Genomic DNA, 17,246 nt, shown 5'->3' with positions numbered 1-17,246 from the left:
ATTAGCCTACATATAGTCTCATGTCATGATCAGAAAACACAACTTTCTTTGTGGTTTTCCTTTAACCAGATCGTTCTATCATTATTTCCAAAGGAATAGATGTCAATGAGATTTTGATAATCGACTTTGGTCAATGCACAGTGCAGTTACATGTTGGCCTACAGTGGGTCTGTTATTTTGTATATCAACAAGTAGACTAACATAAATAGGAGTTGGCCAATCTGTGTGATGTGCAATTGATGTCTATTAGGGATGGGTGTGAGTACTCGATACAAGGTTTATATTCTATTACTAATAATCAAATTCCTGTACATTAAATTTACAAATGTAACTATACTGAACAAAAATATAAATGCAACATGTTAAGTGTTGGTCCTATGTTTCATGAGCTGAAATAAAATATCTCCAAGTTTCCGTACGCACAAAAAGCTTATTTCTCTCACATTTTGTGCACACATTTTTTTACATCCTTGTTTGTGAGCATTTCTCCTTTGCCAAGATAATCCATCCACCTGACAGGTGTGGCATATCAAGAAACCCGTGTGGCTCAGTTGGTAGAGCATGGTGTTTGCAACGCCAGGGTTGTGGGTTCGATTCCCACGGGGGACCAGTAGGAAATAAATAAATGTATGAAATGTATGCATTCACTACTGTAAGTCGCTCTGGATAAGAGCGTCTGCTAAATTACTAAAATGAAACCGATTAAACAGCATGAGGTGCACCTTGTGCTGGGGACAATAAAAGGCAGCTCTAAAATATGCAGTTTTGTCACACAACACAATGCCACCGATGTCTCAAGTTTTGGCATGCTGACAGCAGGACTGTCCACCAGAGCTGTTGCCAGAGAATTTGATGTTCATTTCTCTAAAATAAGCTGCCTCAACTTCACATTAGAGAATTTGGCATTACGTCCAACCAGCCTCACAACCGCAGACCACTTGTAACCACGCCAGCCTAGGACCCCCACATCCGGCTTCTTCATCTACGGGATTGTTACCGATACCAGCCACCCGGAAAGCTGATGAAATTTGAGGAGTATTTACATTTGTAATAAAGCCCTTTTGTGGGGAAAAACCCATTCTGATTGGCAGGTCCTGGCTCCCCAGTGGGTGGGCCTGCCTCCCATTTTTGTTCAGTATATTTAGCAGGTTAAATGTATGCACACTGCCACAATATCAAACTCTGTTTATAGTGCAGTGAAAATACATTACGTTTTGTTTTCCGAACAACCAGTAATTGGAACAACCAATAGCATACAGGATTTTTCCCCCCTTCAAACCGGTTTCATTTCAAACTAATATGGCGTACTCAAAATCATTCATCAGAGTACTCAAACACAGACATTCTTTCAAATGCTATCCCTGTCTCTCTCAAACACTTTCTAGCTTTCCAAAGCACCTGCCACTCATTCATGTTCAATTTGGCAGAATAATCAATTACATTTACCTACTGGCCCAAATCCAAACATTTTCTACTAGTATCTCCCCATGATGAGTAAACCAAATTGTCATGCTCTAACTAATGACCTGCACACAGGGAAAATGTGGAAATATTGGTTCTCGGTACGAAACCTTAACCCCAAATCCTGGGTGGATTATTGCTGGGTAGACGGTGCGCCAGTCTGGTTCTGCTTTACTCTACTTTAATACAGGAGCTGTCATTGTTCAATCCCAAACAGTCTGGTACCCAATATAGACTGACTATACCATTCACCTGAGAACAATGTGTACTGCCCTGAAATGGTCTCTCTTTAGAATACAAGTCAAATCATTTGTCAACACCAGGGGGATTGATTCACTTCCCAAATTAGTCTGATTCAAACACATTTATAGTCAGGGATTCACATTAGGTAAACCTTGTTTTAGGATTTTATTTAGCCTATATTCAATCAGTTTGGTGAATTTAAGAACCAATATTTATTTGCAATGACAACTTGGCCATTACTAATTTATCAGTACTTTCTGAAGCTTCATTACCCCTCTTACCCAATGGCTTAAGTGTCCACAAAGCAAACAAGCAAGCACTAACTAGCACACAATTAAATAAATGGCACTGTATTGATGTTCCGAGTCTGGAACTATGGAATGTTCCACATAAACTGGCTAGAGTGGTGGCTGTCATTGGGGTACGATCAATTGTCTTTTTTTGACGCCACTGTCAGCTAATGAGAGCCATAGAAGCGAGGCTGCCTGGCACCCTGGTTCAGGTCAAACATCAGCAAAGCAAATATTCTGCTCCATACCCATTCACTAACCCCCATGTCTGGCTTGCTGAAGACCTGATGAATTAAGATTGTTTTGCCAAGATTAATGTATTAGTCATATAACACCAAATAGAGTTTACACAACAACAAAAACTCATAATCTAATAATTTTCAGAGATTGGATTATGCATGGCTTTGTCAACACACAGATCTAAGATTTTGGAAATGTAGGTAAAATATTTATTGAATGTAAAAGTAATGAAAAGATACAATATCAAGTCTGGTGATTTAAAAAAAAAAAGAGCTTCAAATACAAAACAAAATACAAAAGTCATTTACAATTGGAATGTTATGCCATCTACCTAAGATTTACTTAGAAAGTACATGGTAAAGTTGTAATTACATAATTAAATACCTAAAGTATGTATTGGTTTCTTAGAGATTTGTTGAACCACCATTTGGTTTCAGATACCAACTAACATATCACCACAAATAAGTTTAGGAAAAACATTTGAAGATATCTTCAATAAAAATATGCCATCCAGATGGCCTTAAGTTGACGCCTTTTCATTTTACTAAAAGGTTATGTAGACTAATACAGACTGGCACAATTGAAATGATATAGAAAATGCCTAATATACAATGGAAAGTGCTGCCCTCTACTGTTCCACTGTACACAAACATCCTAAAACACCCAATGGACTAACAGACTGACTGATGAACTACAAACTGCTGGCAAGTAGCAAAAGCTGAAGAGAAACACAAATTAAAAACATGCGTTCAATAAATTATCATTGAAAGAGGCTTAGCCAAGGATGTGTGAGCAGATTTACATTGATATGTACTATTGGCAGACAGCATCTCATCCTGTCAACAGGGAAGTGAAACAATAACCTGGCATTGGGCCATTGTCATGGCTTGTTTATGAATTGACACTCCAGTCACCAACAGATGACACACTGCTCCCGATGGCTTGAAAAATACACAAAAAGACACACTTGTAGGCTAATCTAAAACTTGGAGGAAAGGACCTGCTTGGGGAAATAATGTCCTACCTCACTGACCAATCAGGACAAACATCATATGAAAAAAATACCTGTAACACCAACAAACTGAGATATATTGAGTTCAGCACAAAACCTAGAGATCATTATGAACATCGCAAAAAAAAAAAAACATGTAAAAAAGAGAATTTGTGCTGTGTGTAATACTACACTTCAGCAACAGAGGGTCCCTCTTTCCATATAAATCTCTTCTCTCCTGCAGTAGAGGTTTATATTTTTTGGATAACCTTCCAAGTCCCTGAAATGCCCTATTTCCGTTATTCAAAATGCATTCATTCGTGTAGTGTGAAATTATGCAGGGGAAAGGAAGATGTTGAAGAGCACAGCGAACAAGAGGAAGACTACGTAGCCGACTATGCAGAGCCAGAAGCGCGGGTCCTTCAGGAGCTTCTGGTTGTAGGCGCTGAAGAACACGTAGCCAATGGTCATCCCAGCCACCCCTCCTCCAATGTGCGCCACAAACGAGACCTGAAGGAGACCAGGAAGGAGTCTTACTTTAGTCGCAGTTTCCCTTCAAACCAACAAAAGACATGCTGTGCTACAGCCTTACAATTAGTACCCTCTGCCCTGTCACTATGGTTAGTATGCAAAGGGTGGACAGCCAGTAAAACTAGCAGGACCAGTTTAAAAGCAGCCAGTGAATGTGGAACTGCACTTCTCACAAAGACCAAGAAAACAGGAAATAATTGCAAGATGAGAGGGGGGAAGCAGGTGATAGATTAGTAGCCAATAGGCCAGTCAGTTAGGCTGCTGGAAAGACAAACAGCTGCAACTCTTATCATTCTCTGAGCTTTTCCTAAAGCAGAAAGAACAGAATCAAGGATCAGACTCATCACAGTCTAGTGACAGGAATGGTTTGGGTGCAATAATTCAGGGGGAACAGACAGGTTCTGTGTGTGACACAGTGTGTGTAGAGGGCAATCTGGTTTAGAGATGAGTCAGTCCTGTGTAACTGTAAGCCGTATAATGCAGCTGGGTGGTACTGCTACTGCAGTTTTTTTGGGGCTCTAGTTTTCTATTTACATACACTGATAAAAGCCAGATCTACTCACTGTTATATTGGTCTAGGGTTGGACTTCGCATAAGAGCCTCTCCAGCTGTGAACTAAAGACTGTTCTAAAAAAAGCATTGTTCTCTGCTGAAACAATACTTATCTGTTTGTGGAAAATATTTCAATGCCAAGCATTTTAAGAAGAGAAAGGATGCAGGAAAAAAAAAAATGTCTTACCTTCAAGCCAACGTCGTGAGTAAAAAACCTTCTGTAAAGGGCGAATCCGACATCTGTCCCGACTTGAGAAAGAAAACATTGAATGTTTAGTTACTGAAATACGACCACAGAGGCGTGGGCGCTGCTGGAACAGTAAACCTTGCGGCACTGGTGGGAAAACAATAAGAGTGGATCTGAGAAGAGACCTACCAATAATCACAATCACTCCAATACGAAACACTCCAAGGACAGGAATCATCTCTCTGAAGTTCTGTAGGCCAGGGTGTAACAAGAGGAAGGAACATGGAAATAATGAGAGAGAGAAAAAATCATAATCTGCTAAAATAGTAGAAACAGCAGTTAGCCAGAACTCACCACAACAGCATTCATGAAGTATCCCCCTATGAGGGCATATACCCCCCCGGAGGCCCCTACCAGAGCACTGAGAGGATCAAATATGGAGCTGGCCAGGGAGCCTGAAGAAAACATGCATGAGAAGGTCATCTATAGCATTACAGACATTTCAGCTATGAGAGACTTAAGTGTGAAACGTGAATACCATCTACACAGCTCTGTACCTGTGAGTTGCTATGTGAGTTGCTAGCATTGTGCAGTCATGATCAGGAAAAATCTGGAGGTGGTATGTAACAAGCGAGCTAATATTAACTAAGGCAACCTGTCGCGCACATTGTGTTGGTTAACCAATCATACGCTATACTATTCATGTCACTAACCAAAACAGAGTCAACTTAAAAAGCAACTTTATTCAAACGTAACAAACCTTTGAAGACAACTGTGTCTAATTGACTGTGCGTCAATGGAAAAAGGGGGTGTATGTGGATGCCCACCTGCTAGGACACCTGCCATGTAGACCATGCCCACTTCAAAGCCTTTGTGGACCAGCTCCAGTGGGATGCCCAGCAGTAGCTGCATCACCAGGTTGCCCAGGATGTGCTCCACACTGTCGGGGAGGAAGACAGAGGGGAGATGGAGACATGGGAGTTGAGACTTGGGAGTACAGTGGTGGCGCCAGGAATTTTTCATTGGGGTAGCTTGGTCATTGCAAAGGGGTGCTTGCAATCTATGAAGTACACACACACACACACACACACACACACAAGCTAAAATCCAAGCTAGTTAGATACTATGTCGACAATAGTAGCCTCTTTGCCCCAGGATACCTGTACACTGGGGCCAGTGTCAGAGAAGTTCATAAATCATTGAAGCCACAAATTATAATCAGAAGCAGAAGTGTCAGCTGGTAAACTTGCCAACCAAAGTGAAAACAACTGTGCATTCTAGCATTCAATATTTTCAAGCTAGTAGTAGCTAATAGCCTCAAGGCGGATTTACACTATCAGCGTTAAATCAGATAGCCACACTAGCGTCGCCCTCATGTGGCTGCTAGAAAAACTAGAAAGCAAGCATCAACAGCCAATCCAGCAGGGGCTAGAAGCTATAGTCAGCTTTGATTGGTCAAAAGTGACGCAATATCGTGGAGTATATGGATAAAGTTCAGCTTTCCACAACTTTGGTCCTGTCCTGTTCCCATGTTTGCAAGCAAAGTACATTTCAACACATCCTCAAAACACTATTTTACCTAAGAAGATCTTCTTAAATTATTTCTGGTAAAAACTCCTTACGGGGTAAATTCCACAGCCTAATTTAGCCCACTGGCAAGCTAACTAGCTAACATATTCAACTCAAGGGCAACAATTTTGAATGGACATCAAACTAATATCAAATTCATGAAAATGGGGTGATTTTAAGTTGCTAAATTATATTACAAGATGTACTGTATTAACCTTTCCCCAATGCCTTTTATGAAGGTTTCCAAATATGAGAAAAAATGCAATCCAAAACCTTCATGAAAGGCATCAGGTAGAAGTAAATTAAGCCATGAATAAGAATATAATTGTACATATCTTAAATTACCACATTTTCATGAATTTGATAAAATAGGATTGAAGCCCATTCACAAACAGTACAGGTCATGCACCAGGAAGTACAGTGGCTTGCGAAAGTATTCACCCCCTTTGCATTTTTCCTATTTTGTTGCCGTATAAAATGGAATTAAAATAGATTTTTGGGGGGTTTGTATCATTTGATTCACACAACATGCCTACCACTTTGAAGATGCAAAATAGTTTTTGTGAAACAAACAAGAAATAAGACCAATTTTTTTTTAAACTTGAGCACGCATAACTATTCACCCCCCCAAAGTCAATACTTTGTAGAGCCACCCTTTGCATCAATTACATCTGCAAGTCTCTTGGGGTAGGTCTCTATAAGCTTGGCACATCTAGCCACTGGGATTCTTGCCCATTCTTCAAGGCAAAACTATTCCAGTTCCTTCAAGTTTGATGGGTTCCGCTGGTGTACAGCAATCTTTAAGCCTTACCACAGATTCTCAATTGGATTGAGGTCTGGGCTTTGACTAGGCCATTCCAAGACATTTAAATGTTTCCCCTTAAACCACTCCAGTGTTACTTTAGCAGTACGCTTATGGTCATTGTCCTGCTGGAACGTGAACCTCCGTCCCAGTCTCAAATCTCTGGTAAGACAAACAGGTTTCCCTCAAGAATTTCCCTGTATTTAGCGCCATCCATCATTCCTTCCATTCTGACCAGTTTCCCAGTCCCTGCCGATGGAAAAACATCCCCACAGCAAGATGCTGCCACCACCATGCTTCACTGTGGGGATGGTGTTCTCAGGGTGATGAGGTGTTGGGTTTGCGTCAGACATGGCGTTTTCCTTGCTGGCCAAAAAGCTACATTTTAGTTTAATCTGACCAGAGTACCTTCTCCCATATGTTTGGGGAGTCTCGCACATGCCCTTTGGTGAACACCAAACGTGTTTGCTTATTTTTTTCTTAAAAAAATGGCTTTTTTCTGGACACTCTTCCATAAAACCCAGCTCTGTGGAGAGTACGGCTTAAAGTGATCCTATGAACAGATACTCCAATCTCCGCTGTGGAGCTTTGCAGCTCCTTCAGGGTTATCTTTGGTCTCTTTGTTGCCTCTTTGATTAATGCCCTCCTTGCCTGGTCTGTGAGTTTTGGTGGGCGGCCTTCTCTTGGCAGGTTTATTGTGGTGCCATTTTTTAATAATGGATTTAATGGTGCTCTGTGGGATGTTCAAAGTTTCTGATATTGTTTTATAACACAACCCTGATCTGTACTTCTCCACAACTTTGTCCCTGACCTGTTTGGAGAGCTCCTTGGTCTTCATGGTGCTGCTTGCTTGGTGGTGCTCCTTGCATAGTGGTGATGCAGACTCTAAGGCCTTTCAGAACAGGTGTATATATACACTGAGCTCATGTGACAGATCATGTGACACTTAGATTGCACACAGGTGGACTTTAACTAATTATGTGACTTCTGAAGGTGATTGGTTGCACCAGATCTTATTTAAGGGCTTCATAGCAAAGCGGGTGAATATATACAGTTGAAGTCTGAAGTTTACATACACCTTAGCCAAATACATTTAAACTCAGTTTTTCACAATTCCTGACATTTAATCTTAGTAAAAATTCCCTGTCTTTGGTCAGTTAGGATCACTTTATTTTAATGTAAAATGTCAGAATAATAGTAGAGAGAATTATTTATTTCAGCTTTAATTTCTTTCATCACATTCCCAGTGGGCCAGAAGTTTACATACACTCAATTAGTATTTGGTAGCATTGCCTTTAAAATTGTTTAACTTGGGTCAAACATTTCAGGTAGCCTTCCACAAGCTTCCCACAATACGTTGGGTGAATTTTGTCCCATTCCTCCTGACAGAGCAGGTGTAACTGAGTCAGGTTTGTAGGCCTCCTTGCTTGCACATGCTTTTTCAGTTCTACCCACACATTTTCTATAGGATTGAGGTTAGGGCTTTGTGATGGCCACTCCAATACCTTGACTATGTTGTCCTTAAGCCATTTTGCCACAACTTTGAAAGTATGCTGAGTGTCATTGTCCATTTGGAAGACCCATTTGTGACCAAGCTCTAACTTCCTGACTGATGTCTTGAGATGTTGCTTCAATATATCCATATAATTTTCCCTCATCATGATGCAATCTATTTTGTGAAGTGCACCAGTCCCTCCTGCAGCAAAGGACCCCCACAACATGATGCTGCCACCCCCGTGCTTCATGTTTGGGATGGTATTCTTCGGGCTTGCAAGCCTCCCCCTTTTTCCTCCAAACATAACGATGGTCATTATGGCCAAACAGTTCTATTAGAGGACATTTCTCCAAAAAGTACGATCTTTGTCCCCATGTGCAGTTGCAAACCGTAGTCTGGCTTTTTTATGGCGGTTTTGGAGCTGTGGCTTCTTCCTTGCTGAGCAGCCTTTCAGGTTACGTCGATATAGGACTCGTTTTATTGTGGATATAGATACTTTTGTACCCGTTTCCTCCAGCATCTTCACAAGGTCCTTTGCTGTTGTTCTGGGATTTATTTGCACTTTTTGCACCAAAGTACATTAATCTCCAGGATGTTCAAATGTTCATAGATGATGTTTCACTCCGGACGCTTTATCTGGACATGGTTCATCAGGACCTCCACCAGCCAAAGCTAAGTAGTAACATTATCATGATGCCTTCTAATTGCAGTCGTTGTACTCATAATACACATGAGAACGATCGCCTTTCGGCGAGGATAGCTGTGCTCAAGCCCAGCTTCAGACGCAATCGTTAGGCAAGGGTAATTTAAGTGTAGGAAAGGATGAAACAGCGTCCGTGCCACCAGTAAGTACAGATAGTAGTATAAATCCCCTCGCACAGTCCCCGCAGCCGGACAACTTTCTCATGGCTTCTGGAAGGAAATGCTGTAGGAATGCTCAACCGGTGTCGCTCATTCAGCCGATAGAAACTTTCAACCGGTTCTCCCCATTAAGAAATGAGTCGGAGTCAGAGCCTTCTCTGGTCTCTACTCCTCCCATTATGGGGTCTGAGACACCGAAGCCTCCCACCATTAGCTCTGACAAATTGAAAACCCTAGTCATTGGTGACTCCATTACCCATAGTATTAGACTTAAAACAAATCCTCCAGCGATCATACACTGTTTACCAGGGGGCAGGGCTACCGACATTAAGGCTAATCTGAAGATGGTGCTGGCTAAAGCTAAAACTGTTGAGTGTAGAGAGTATAGGGATATTGTTATCCACGTCGGCACCAACGATGTTAGGATGAAACAGTCAGAGGTCACCAAGCGCAACATAGCTTCAGCGTGTAAATCAGCTAGAAAGATGTGTCGGCATCGAGTAATTGTCTCTGGCCCACTCCCAAAAGATAGAATTTGTAGATAATTGGCCCTCTTTCTGGGCCTCACCCACAAACAGGACCAAGCCTGGCCTGTTGAGGAGTGAAGGACTCCATCCTAGCTGGAGGGGTGCTCTCATCTTATCTACGAACATAGACAGGGCACTAACTCCCCTAGCTCCACAATGAAATAGGGTGCAGGCCAGGCAGCAGGCTGGTAGCCAGCCTGCCAGCTTAGTGGAGTCTGCCACTAGCATAGTCAGTGTAGTCAGCTCAGCTATCCCCATTGAGACCGTGTCTGTGCCTCAACCTAGGTTGGGCAAAACTAAACATGGCGGTGTTCGCCTTAGCAATCTCACTGGAATAAAGACCTCCTCCATTCCTGCCATTATTGAAAGAGATTGTGATACCTCACATCTCAAAATAGGGCTACTTAATGTTAGATCCCTCACTTCCAAGGCAGTTATAGTCAATGAACTAATCACTGATCATAATCTTGATGTGATTATCCTGAATGAAACATTGCTTAAGCCTGAAGAATTTACTGTGTTAAATGAGGCCTCACCTCCTGGTTACACTAGTGACCATATCCCCCGCGCATCCCGCAAAGGCGGAGGTGTTGCTAACATTTATGATAGCAAATTTCAATTTACAAAAAAAAAAAAAAAGACGTTTTCGTCTTTTGAGCTTCTAGTCATGAAATCTATGCAGCCTACTCAATCACTTTTTATAGCTCCTTTTTACAGGCCTCCTTGGCCATATACAGAGTTCCTCACTGAGTTCCCTGAATTCCTATCGGACCTTGTAGTCATGGCAGATAATATTCAAATTTTTGGTGACTTTAATATTCACATGGAAAAGTCCACAGACTAAACTCACTAAAAGTGGCAGTAATAAAGCCTCTCTTGAAAAAGCCAAACCTTGACCCAGAAAATATAAAAAACTATCGGTCTATATCGAATCTCCCATTCCTCTCAAACAATTTTTGAAAAAGCTGTTGCACAGCAACTCACTGCCTTCCTGAAGACAAACAATGTATACGAAATGCTTCAGGCTGGTTTTAGACCCCATCATAGCACTGAGACTGCACTTGTGAAGGTGGTAAATGACCTTTTAATGGCATCAGACCGAGGCTCTGCATCTGTCCTCGTGCTCGTAGACCTTAGTGCTGCTTTTGATACCATCGATCACCACATTCTTTTGGAGAGATTGGAAACCGAAATTGGTCTACATGGACAAGTTCTGGCCTGGTTTAGATCTTATCTGTTGGAAAGATATCAGTTTGTCTCTGTGGATGGTTTGTCCTCTGACAAATCAACTGTAAATTTCAGTGTTCCTCAAGGCTCCGTTTTAGGACCACTATTGTTTTCACAATATATTTTACCTCTTGGTGATGTCATTCGGAAACATAATGTTAACTTTCACTGCTACTGTATGCGGACGACACACAGCTGTACATTTCGATGAAACATGGTGAAGCCCCAAAATTGCCCTCCCTGGAAGCCTGTGTTTCAGACATAAGGAAGTGGATGGCTGCAAATGTTCTACTTTTAAACTCGGACAAAACAGAGATGCTTATTCTAGGTCCCAAGAAAGAAAGAGTTCTTCTGTTGAATCTGACAATTAATCTTGATGGTTGTACAGTCGTCTCAAATAAAACTGTGAAGGACCTCGGCGTTACTCTGGACCCTGATCTCTCTTTTGACGAACATATCAAGACTGTTTCAAGGACAGCTTTTTTCCATCTACGTAACATTGCAAAAATCTGAAACTTTCTGTCCAAAAATGATGCTGAAAAATTAACCATGCTTTTGTCATTTCTAGGTTAGATTACTGTAATGCTCTACTTTCTGGCTACCCGGATAAAGCAATAAATAAACTTCAGTTAGTGCTCAACATTGCTGCTACAATTTTGACTAGAACCAAAAAAATGTATCATATTACTCCAGTGCTAGCCTCTCTACACTGGCTTCCCATCAAGGCAAGGGCTGATTTCAAGGTTTTACTGCTAACCTACAAAGCATTACATGGGCTTGCTCCTACCTATCTTTCCAATTTGGTCCTGCTGTACATACCTACACGTACGCTATGTTCACAAGATGCAGGCCTCCTTACTGTCCCTAGAATTTCTAAGCAAACAGCTGGAGGCAGGGCTTTGTCCTATAGAGCTCCATTTTTTATGGAATGGTCTGCCTATCCATGTGAGAGAAGCAGACTCGGTCTCAACCTTTAAGTCTTTATTGAAGACTCATCTCTTCAGTAGGTTCTATGATTGAGTGTAGTCTCGCCCAGGAGTGTGAAGGTGAACGGAAAGGCACTGGAGCAACGTACTGCCCTTGCTGTCTCTGCCTGGCCGGTTCCCCTCTCTCCACTGGGATTCTCTGCCTCTAACCCTATTACAGGGGCTGAGTCACTGGCTTACTGCTGCTCTTACATGCCGTCCCTAGGAGGGGTGTGTCACTTGAGTGGGTTGAGTCACTGACATGATCTTCCTGTCCGGGTTGGCGCCCCCCCCTTGGGTTGTGCCATGGCGGAGATCTTTGTGGGCTATACTCGGCCTGGTCTCAGGATGGTAAGTTGGTTGTTGAAGATATCCCTCTAGTGGTGTGGGGGCTGTGCTTTGGCAAAGTGGGTGGGGTTATACACTGCCTGTTTGGCCCTGTCCGGGGGTATCGTCGGACGGGGCCACAGTGTCTCTCGACCCCTCCTGTCTCGCCTCCGTATGCTGCAGTAGTTTATGTGTCGGGGGGCTACGGTCTGTCTTATATCTGGAGTATTTATCCTGTCTTATCCGGTGTCCTTTGTGAATTTAAGTATGCTCTCTCTAATTCTCTCTCTCTTTTGGAGGACCTGAGCCCTAGGACCATGCCTCAGGACTACCTGGCTTGATGACTCCTTGCTTTCCCCAGTCCACCTGGCCATGCTGCTGCTCCAGTTTCAACTGTTCTGCCTGCGGCTATGGAACCCTGACCTGTTCACCGGACGTGCTACCTGTCCCAGACATGCTGTTTGCAACTCTCTAGAGACAGCAGGAGTGGTAGAGATACTCTGAATGATCGGCTATGAAAAGCCAACTGACATTTACTCCTGAGGTGCTGACCTGTTGCATCCTCGACAACCACTGTGATTATTATTATTTGACCCTGCTGGTCATCTATGAACATTTGAACATCTTGGCCATGTTCTGTTATAATCGCCACCCGGCACAGCCAGAAGAGGACTGGCCACCCCTCATAGCCTGGTTCCTCTCTAGGTTTCTTCCTAGGTTCTGGCCTTTCTAGGGAGTTTTTCCTAGCCACCATGCTTCTACACCTGCATTGCTTGCTGTTTGGGGTTTTAGGCTGGGTTTCTGTACAGCACTTTGTAACATCAGCTGATGTAAGAAGGGCTTTATAAATACATTTGATTGATTGATTGACAAAAACATTTGGTCAATGGAGAATCTCCAGTGGGCTTGGGCATCTGTGTGAGGTGAAGTGACCCTTACCCAGCGTGGACAAACATGTAGGAGACGAAGCGCCACGCCTCCTCCCGCCGGTCAGACTTGTAGGAGAGAGGGCTGTTCCAGATGCCCTCGCCCAGGGTGACCCACTGCTTCTGGGGCTTCCACACCGCATAGTAGATAAACACTGCTAACTGTCCAGACAAACACAGGGTAGATCAGTGACTAGTTACATAATGACAGGAGGGGTACTGAAAGGCTAAACAGTCGCTTTAAATGTAGTATGGGCAGAGCAGACCATTACAGCAGCATACAAACATTTCAAACTGATAACACACAATGGCAACAAAGTTAATGAGAAGAGCAGAGAGAACTCTAGACAATCTCCTTTAAAAAAACTGCGTTGACAAGGCACAGTTTTCCACTCCCTTTAACTCACTTCACCTTTAACATAAAAACCCACATCTCAATGATTCTGCCATAACAAGCTCACCGTACTACTAAAATATCAGTGAAATGTCATGACACAGTGTACGGTTGTGTATGATTAAAAACACATTCCTTGGGAGGATAGCCTTAAACCCTGGTCCCAATGTCAATTGTGCTCAAACTCGATTTTCATTGAGCCAATGCATAGGTCTAGGGATTGCTCTAAGAATCTTGGATGAATTCAGACATTGAGATGGATAAACTGGCCGAGACTTCACACAGCAGGAGAGAGAGGAATGTCAGGTACTCTACAGTTTGGACCTTAGCCACATCCAAACTCAAGAGTTTGAATATACAAATACCAATATTGGGCCATTTAATAGAGCTCACCAGGTAGTAGTCCTAAAAAACAGAAATTTGTTACCTCTGCTTCATTCAGTCATTCCTATGGGGAAAATTAATGGGGGAAAGAACAGGGTGTTGGACATAAACATCGACAATAAGGTCGGAGGTTAACACAGGCTTAGGAGAGTTTATACGTTTTGTTCTATGAGATATCAGTCAGTTAACATGACCTTTATGAATTATAAAGCCTTTGCGCTTTATGTGCTTCAAAATTCACAAAAAAGTGGCGTTAGCTGACGAAGATTATCTCATAGAGCAAAACGTATAAGATCTCCTAAGCCTGTGTTTACCACAGACCTTATTTTCAGCGTTTATTCAACAAACAAAAATATATTTTCCCATAGGCTTTGTCCAATGAACCATGGTGGAGGTATAATATCAGCTGCACCTCTCTTTAAATACTATGTCCAGAGCATTTCCTGAAATTGAAAATTCACCCAGGTATAACAACAAAATCATCATAACGTATGCAGATGCAATAGAGGCTACTTGTTGTCAGTGCTGTGCTGCCATTAGTATGACGCGTATCAACCCTCACCTCTCCGATGCTGATGAGGATGATGAAGATGGGAGGGGGGCAGCAGTTGGCTCGCTCCAGGTACTGTTCGTGGAGTTCTTCCGGAAGCATCCACTTGGAGATGGAGCGATGGAACCTCTCGCAGCATCCAATCTTCCTATTCCCGTCATCATCACCTCCCGTATCCCCCATCCGTCTCCCATCTCGGTCAACAGGGTCTACAGCGAGGGGGTCCTGCTCTTCAATGTCTATGTCCATCACTCCTCAGATCGTAGCCTAGACAAATAGAGTGGATGAGTCAAATGAATTGACAGGAAGAACATGCTACATTTCTCCATGTTAGATCATGCATTCCCTATGAAAGTATGTCAATGTCTTTTCAGTATGTGTTGATAGGCATACAATGTGGGCTGGTTTGCTAGACACTGATTAGATTTGACTTAAATCGGGGTCTGGGAAACTACACCATAAGCGGAGGATTTATTTGGACTAAAACCATAAAGGTCAGGATTTCATCATTCAATGGAACAGTAATTGATTTGTTAGAGTGTATGTTGTGTTAAATGGGTTGGGTTTACGTCAGATTAACAAAACTAAGGGTGAGATATTGGCTTCTGAATTACAGGTTGAGTAGCTAAAGGGTTAACGACACATTAGTGAGGTATTTGATACTATGATAAACATGTAAAGTTCAGCTTTGATGTATAAAATTGTTGTCACTAGGGACAATGCGAGTAGTTACACAACTCTTCCGGGCACACAGAGCGGATGCTATCGGGGCCAGAAAATTTACCGCATGAATCCCTAACAGATATAGAATTTGGCAAAAACAATAATTTAAAACCTTGATTACATTGAGATACAATCACATATGCCTCTCGATGTGTGGGAATACTTGGGTTATCAACATTAAAATTGTTACTATATATAGGCCTAGATATATTTATTTTCTCCGAAAACTTAATGGGGGGAAATAAATTCGGACGGCCCATTAGGTAACCCTGGCCTAACACATCAATGGCTGATATATTGGGCTACTTTGGAGTCTGCCACTGTAGGGTCAATATGAATGAAATAAATACAAGCGCGGGCAATACAATTTCAAGCACGGCAACACACGTGAATTTCCCTAAACCCTTTTTCGAATACATGGATTTTTTCAGTTTACCTGTATATGAACCATGAGCCTATGTACACTTAATCCACACACATGACCATGTCCCATTCAGTACAGAAGTTGGTCTGCACACGTTTCATAATAACAGCGGCTTTACTCTGTAGGCCTATATAGAATGCAATGGTATTTATAAAGTTTAGAAGTAACTTACGTACTGATTGAAAGAGCTGCTGTGAAAAATGATTCAACTCAACGTTTCCACTAGCATCTTAAAATACAAAAATTGTAAAAGTTCTCAAATACTTTTGTTTTTATATTTTCCTGCAATTCTAAAACAGTCCGGACATTCCAAGCCGTGTAAAATCCTTACTACAGCACATTGGGAAAATGACGGTCTATTCTGATAAATGACTTGAGATCATTATAGACCTCGCTTAGCTTTTCCTGCAGCGGAACTTCCTTTTTCCAAACAAACCACTGACGCGTCCCTACTTGAAAAGCAAATCTAAAAACTTGAATGTAGCGCAAACTTCGCAGGCATTTTGCAACAACTCACCTGCGCTTCCGGTAACACCTGATATCGGTGATGTCGTCATGGGCTTAAGGCTTTGGCTGGAGGTCCCCATATATATATATATATATATATATATATATATATATATTTAAACCTTATTTAACTAGGCATTTTACCTGCATAATGTCCATCAACAACTGATGATTAAAAGTGTGATATGCATCGTTTCGTGGACCACAGACAATCAACGATTCTGGCAGCAGGGGCGGAAATCGCGGGGGGGACGGGGGGGACACGACCCCCCCATCCTGGGAAAAATATGATTTTTCCCCCCCAATATATCACTGAAACATAACTATGTAATTTAAATAATATTAATAATACGCAATGAAAGCAATTGTGCTGATTATAGACACTTAACAGCGCGTTTTTAAGTTTCAAAAGATTGCGACCCCCCCACCCTTTTCCTCACAATGGTTTGATCCACTGGCAAGGTAACAGAGGGGTCGTAGCCACTGTCTGAAAGGCACTCAATGAACGTAACTGACGTGAGGTTAATCCAGTCAATCGCGCACACACACTAGCTGAATATGCACAGCTAGCGCGCAAATATTAACTATTAAGCTAGCTAGTACCGATTCCATTTATGTGGCCTCGTCAAAGATGGAATCTTTGCTATGGTCAATTTATTCCGAGATCAGCATGCAGATGACGTAAGTTAGTGCTTCAAAGTCCCTGTGATAAGGTTAGCGATAAACTGATTTAACCCAGGTAGCAAAGATTATAGCAAACACCACTGAAACTGAATTGGTGTTCGCAAGCTTTGCAAATTCAGCTATTGTTGGAAGCCAGCCAATATGAAACAAACTATTAAAATTACAAAAGGTTGCGGCATATGTTGTGTAAATGGTGAACTCATACAGCTGTCAACTCTTGTCATTTTAATCCGTTTCACATTTGATAGCTACCTTTTAGATCGAAGCCCAAATAGAATGATAAAAGATAAGATGATAGAAGCCCATCTCCTACTGTAAATAACCAACACACTGTGTGTGTGTGTAGCCAGCCAGCCAGCCAGGTAGATAAATGGCAGAAAAATAAA

General features: G+C 42.1%; 1 protein-coding gene across 3 annotated transcripts; it reads right to left on the bottom strand.

The window, feature by feature from the left end:
• Positions 1 to 2,429: 2,429 nt before the first annotated feature.
• Positions 2,430 to 16,376, bottom strand: LOC106582951 (rhomboid-related protein 2). 3 transcript variants are annotated; one of them, XM_045704184.2, is made up of 8 exons: positions 16,187 to 16,376; positions 14,535 to 14,789; positions 13,208 to 13,356; positions 5,323 to 5,435; positions 4,850 to 4,950; positions 4,685 to 4,745; positions 4,496 to 4,557; positions 2,430 to 3,735 (listed from the first exon to the last, which is right to left on the bottom strand). In XM_045704184.2, exons 2-8 carry the CDS (start codon positions 14,769 to 14,771, stop codon positions 3,559 to 3,561), a joined length of 900 nt encoding a protein of 299 aa, XP_045560140.1. In that variant the 5' UTR covers positions 14,772 to 14,789; positions 16,187 to 16,376; the 3' UTR covers positions 2,430 to 3,558. The 3 variants fall into 3 exon arrangements, with proteins under 3 accessions (XP_045560140.1, XP_045560138.1, XP_045560144.1); XM_045704182.2 differs by lacking the exon at positions 16,187 to 16,376 and adding an exon at positions 15,842 to 16,180; XM_045704188.2 differs by lacking the exon at positions 16,187 to 16,376 and adding an exon at positions 15,846 to 16,180.
• Positions 16,377 to 17,246: the final 870 nt, after the last annotated feature.

Source organism: Salmo salar, chromosome 02 (assembly GCF_965601325.2).
Source record: "Salmo salar chromosome 02, fSalSal1, whole genome shotgun sequence".
Lineage (NCBI taxonomy): Eukaryota > Metazoa > Chordata > Actinopteri > Salmoniformes > Salmonidae > Salmo > Salmo salar.
This window is presented reverse-complemented; position numbering and strand designations above follow the sequence as displayed.

Bases quoted from the DNA above. Each gene is read 5' to 3' on its own strand.
- LOC106582951 (XM_045704184.2), bottom strand. From the start codon at position 14,771: ATGGACATAGACATTGAAGAGCAGGACCCCCTCGCTGTAGACCCTGTT. The intron at 13,357-14,534 runs GTGAGGGTTGAT...TTGTCTGGACAG, and splicing joins TCCTCATCAGCATCGGAGAG to TTAGCAGTGTTTATCTACTA. The intron at 3,736-4,495 runs GTAAGACATTTT...GGTCTCCTTCAG, and splicing joins CTCACGACGTTGGCTTGAAG to GTCTCGTTTGTGGCGCACAT.